This window comes from Oncorhynchus nerka, linkage group LG6 (genome assembly GCF_034236695.1).
Source record: "Oncorhynchus nerka isolate Pitt River linkage group LG6, Oner_Uvic_2.0, whole genome shotgun sequence".
NCBI classification, from domain to species: domain Eukaryota; kingdom Metazoa; phylum Chordata; class Actinopteri; order Salmoniformes; family Salmonidae; genus Oncorhynchus; species Oncorhynchus nerka.
In genome coordinates, this window is record NC_088401.1 from 58,353,007 (window position 1) to 58,357,267 (window position 4,261).

Sequence of the window (4,261 nt, forward strand, 5' to 3'; positions counted from 1 at the left end):
AGATTCAAGTGAAGCACATCCGGAGCGGAGGTTGACCGGACGTACTTGGTTGTGTACTTCATTTGTCTTCCGACATTCTTGTGTTTTGTTCCTTGTTTCTCATCACTAGTGTGGCCTAGCTAGCAACTGTTACTTTTCAGCAAATTTTTGTTGGTAAACTGATTTCTATGGCAATTTGTATTGCTTCGTTAAATGATTGAATTACTGACATAGTTAAAGTAAAATGGGATAGCTAGCTATCCACTGGTGTAGGCTGGCTAACGTTTCCTAGCAAACCGGAAGAAAATGCAGTCTTGACTTGAGTCTAGAAAAAGTCTAGCTGGTTAGTTTCTTGTCTTAGCAAACCATTGACATGACAACCGATGATGTTATGGCTTGCGATGAGTTAATTAACATAGATGTTGACACCATTGCACCCCATGGTTTTAAACAAGAGAAACCCCAACTTTCTGCAACTTTACGAAGGTACTACTCATTATGTAAGAGGAGGGTGAGTGTAACAAACGTAACGTTAGCTATCTTATTAGCTAGCTATATCCACTCCGTTTATTTTCTTAGTATGCCATAATGAAAACATATCTTATCTTGCAGACATTTGGTACATTCGTGGCATCCAAAATAGCTTCATGTCATGAGGCAGAGTCTCCAACAACAGTTTGGAATTGCTGTGGCCAGACCTTTAAGGAAGCTCCTTCTATCCACAAACATGTGGCAAGGACTCATGACACTGACATTCAGAAGCTTACCAAGTCCACATTTGAGATTCTACTGAGCCCGAATGAGAAAGAAGCTGCTTCACAACAACAAGCAACAGAGAAGGAGCCAGTTGACATCTTCTCCTGGATACCTGACACTAGTCACATCACCGGTGACCAACTACACAAGTAGGGCTTCCTCGTGGGCTCTTTCAGTGTTGAGTCATTACAGTGGATTTTATAGTGCTCTGAAATTAATACATTTTCATGCTCTGTTTCTTGTAACATGTAAAGTGGCCCAGGTGAGGTTCTTCTGCTCTACTGCTACTGTCCGCTGGCAGATCCACCGCTCATCTGTGCTTGGCAGAAGGCCCTTTGTGAAAAACTCCAGTTAACTGGCAAGGTAACAGAATGACACAATCCTGGCATATATAAATATGATGGATGATTTTCCTTTTTATAATTTAGTACTCCATTCCGTTATAATACCATTTCTGTAGGTGAGGGTGGCAACAGAGGGGATAAATGGAACAGTTGGAGGCACAAAAGTGGCGACGGACTTGTACATCAAGGCAATGTGCTCCCATCCCATCTTCAAGATAATGGAAAAAGAAGACTTTAAGGTAAAACATCAAATCAAATTATTTGTCAATGTGCCAAATAAAACATGTGTAGACCTTACCATGCAATGCCTACTTGCAAGCCTTTTCCCAACAATGTAGAGTTTTACAAAAAAGTAAATAGTAATACAATAACGAGGCTATATAAGAGGAGTACCGGTGCCACGTCAATGTGCAGCGGTACAAGGTAATAAGTAGGTAGGGGTAAAAGTGACTATGCAATCAGGATGGATAATAAACAGGGTAGAAGCAGCATATGTGAAGAGTGTTGTCAAAGCGTGTGTGTGTGTGTTGGAGTGTCGGTGTAGTATGTGTGGGAAGAGTCCAGTGAGTGCATAGAGCCAGTGCAAAAAAAAAAAAAAAATCAGGGGGTCAATGCTAATAGTCTGGGTAGCCATTTGAATAACTGTTTCGCAGTCTTATGTCTTGGGGGTAGAAGCTATTCAAGAGCCTTTTGGTCCCAGACTTGGCACTCCGGTACTGCTTGCCGTGCGGTAGCAGAGAGAACAGTCTATGACTTGGCTGGAGTCATTGACAACAGAAAAAGGCTTGGGGTAAGGTTTACAAATGTTTCTCTGTGATCCATTCACTATTGTTTTCAATGTCTCCTTAGACCAGTGATGGGGGCGCGGAGTGTTTCTCTAACCTTCGAGTTGGAGTCTACAAGGAAATAGTGCCAATGGGAGTGGACCCAGATGCCCTCTCCTACAGACTAGCAGGTAGGCCTATAACATGTGTCTCGCGTATGTCTGCGTTGGATATGTTATTTGACGTAATGGAACCAGTAACTGGTAATGGTTGAATATGGCCCTGAGTTGAGCCTCTGTTTTTTCCACTTAGGTGCTCACCTGGAACCTGAAGAATTCCACAAAGAAGTGGAGGCTCTTTTGTCTAAAGGTGACTCTTGCAATGATACAATACTGCTGGACTGCCGGAACTTCTATGAGAGTAAAATTGTAAGTATTGGATTTGACTGCATTTGTCCACTGTGTTCTGTAGGTATATTTGTATTTATCATATAGAGTAATAATAATGGCAGTTTAATGTACCAAATATTTTTTTGCTTTCAGGGGCAGTTCAGCCAATGTTTGGCTCCCAACATCCGAAAATTCAGTTACTTCCCAGATTACGTTGACCAGAACCTTGATCTCTTTCGAGACAAGAAGGTCCTGATGTACTGCACCGGCGGCATTCGCTGTGAACGTGGCTCAGCCTATCTCCGCTCAAAAGTAAACTTACCTTTCAGTGACAGTGTCTCATTGAAACATGACAAACATGCTTCATCCAACCCAAAAGCTCAACCTAAACAAATGTTTAAAAGTATGTTTCTCTCCTACTTCCAGGATGTGTGTAAGGATGTTTATCAGCTGAAAGGTGGCATTCATAAGTACATGGAACAATTCCCTGAGGGCTTCTATCGTGGCAAACTGTTTGTGTTTGACGAGCGCTATGCCATCTCCTCCAACAGTGACATCATCTCTGGTCTGTATAAACTGTGAATTGCCCTTAGGACTTTCCGATTATCACAGTGCTTTTTTATGTAAGCAGTAGTCTAGTTTTTGAGCTTATGTGCCAACCCAAAGAAAAAGTTCCTTCCTGTTAGAACGAGAGACCTATTCATCAATAGTCCTCTCCCCTTCCTCCTCTTTGTCTGCAGAGTGCAGATACTGCGGCTCTCCGTGGGACCAGTACCAGCTGTGCTCCACCCACTTCTGCTGCCAGCTGGTCCTTTCCTGCTCTGCCTGCAGACAGGGGGGCCACACCGCCTGCTGTCCCACCTGCCAGACCAAGGGCCAGGGAGAAGAGCCCTCTGCCACACCTACACAGAGAGAGGAGTGTGAGTGCACAGATGGGCGGCCCAGGATCCCCCAGGATGCATTGTGATGTTTTAAAACGTTCAACAGCGCTAAGCAGAGACCTTACCTGGAACTTTACCCTCATGGTTTTGACAATCCTGGTTCAACAGACCCAAATGTGGTTGTGGTGACAAACCGCTAGTGTCTATTTGTATTAAAGGAATCCTCAACATCACAGTTATTTTATGAGCTTGCCTTGAATGGCTGAAGTAAAAAATGCACTAACATTAGACATTACATGTGACATGATCAGAGGTGTCATGTATGTCGCCGATATCATGACCTTGTATATTGTTCAATAAAAACCTATATTTAGAGATTACATATTCAATATTTTGAACATAAAAAAATAGGTGCTGATTTAGCTAGAAGTATACTCTGATTATTCAACACTGATCCATCTCATCTATGGGTGCGTTTGTAAATTCAACCTAGAGTGCCAGTGCACTCTGGGCGTTTGTAAATTCAAAGCGTATCACTCTCTGAGCTTTCAGAGTGTGCACTGGATGCTCAGGACAGGGAGTAGGGTTAATCCGACAGTCAAGCACCCAAGCTAACAGGCCAATGTTGGCTAGCTTGCTAGCTACTTTCAGACACCTGAGAGAACACCTCACTCTGACCATTTCACACTGGTTCTTGGATTGGTCCTGTTGAGCCGTCCGTCGTTCCTCCGGGTCTCGTCCTCAGTCACACAATGTTCGGCTAGAAAGGAGATTAGGTGTGTGCGCTGTCCTCAGTCACACAATGTTCGGCTAGAAAGGAGATTAGGTGTGTGCGCTGGTTCCTGTCTTCCTCCCAATGTGTGGGTGTATGTCTTATCTGTGTGTCCTCGGCAGTTAGTGTGTGTGCTGTGGGTGTGGGAGCTATCCTGTATGGGACCTAACATGTTTTACTGTGAAAATACGTTGTCTCAGTTATAGCAAATGTAATAGCAGTAGGCTGGTCACCTGCATAAGAAATAGCACTTCCTTACAAATCCCTCTCTTCACGTCTCCCCAGAGACATGACACAACATAACTAGATCCAGACACAAAAAAAACTTTTCCTTCTGGGAAAAGTTTTATGATTCCCTCTCTTCACATCTCCTAAG

General features: G+C 43.4%; 1 protein-coding gene across 2 annotated transcripts; it reads left to right on the forward strand.

Annotated features, from left to right (window-relative positions):
- Positions 1 to 103: 103 nt before the first annotated feature.
- LOC115130755 (thiosulfate sulfurtransferase/rhodanese-like domain-containing protein 2) lies at positions 104 to 3,493 on the forward strand. 2 transcript variants are annotated; one of them, XM_029662184.2, is made up of 9 exons: positions 104 to 490; positions 592 to 884; positions 990 to 1,098; positions 1,196 to 1,318; positions 1,929 to 2,034; positions 2,156 to 2,271; positions 2,386 to 2,544; positions 2,659 to 2,797; positions 2,973 to 3,493. In XM_029662184.2, exons 1-9 carry the CDS (start codon positions 353 to 355, stop codon positions 3,197 to 3,199), a joined length of 1,410 nt encoding a protein of 469 aa, XP_029518044.1. In that variant the 5' UTR covers positions 104 to 352; the 3' UTR covers positions 3,200 to 3,493. The 2 variants fall into 2 exon arrangements, with proteins under 2 accessions (XP_029518044.1, XP_029518045.1); XM_029662185.2 differs by having other exon boundaries at positions 390 to 479.
- Positions 3,494 to 4,261: the final 768 nt, after the last annotated feature.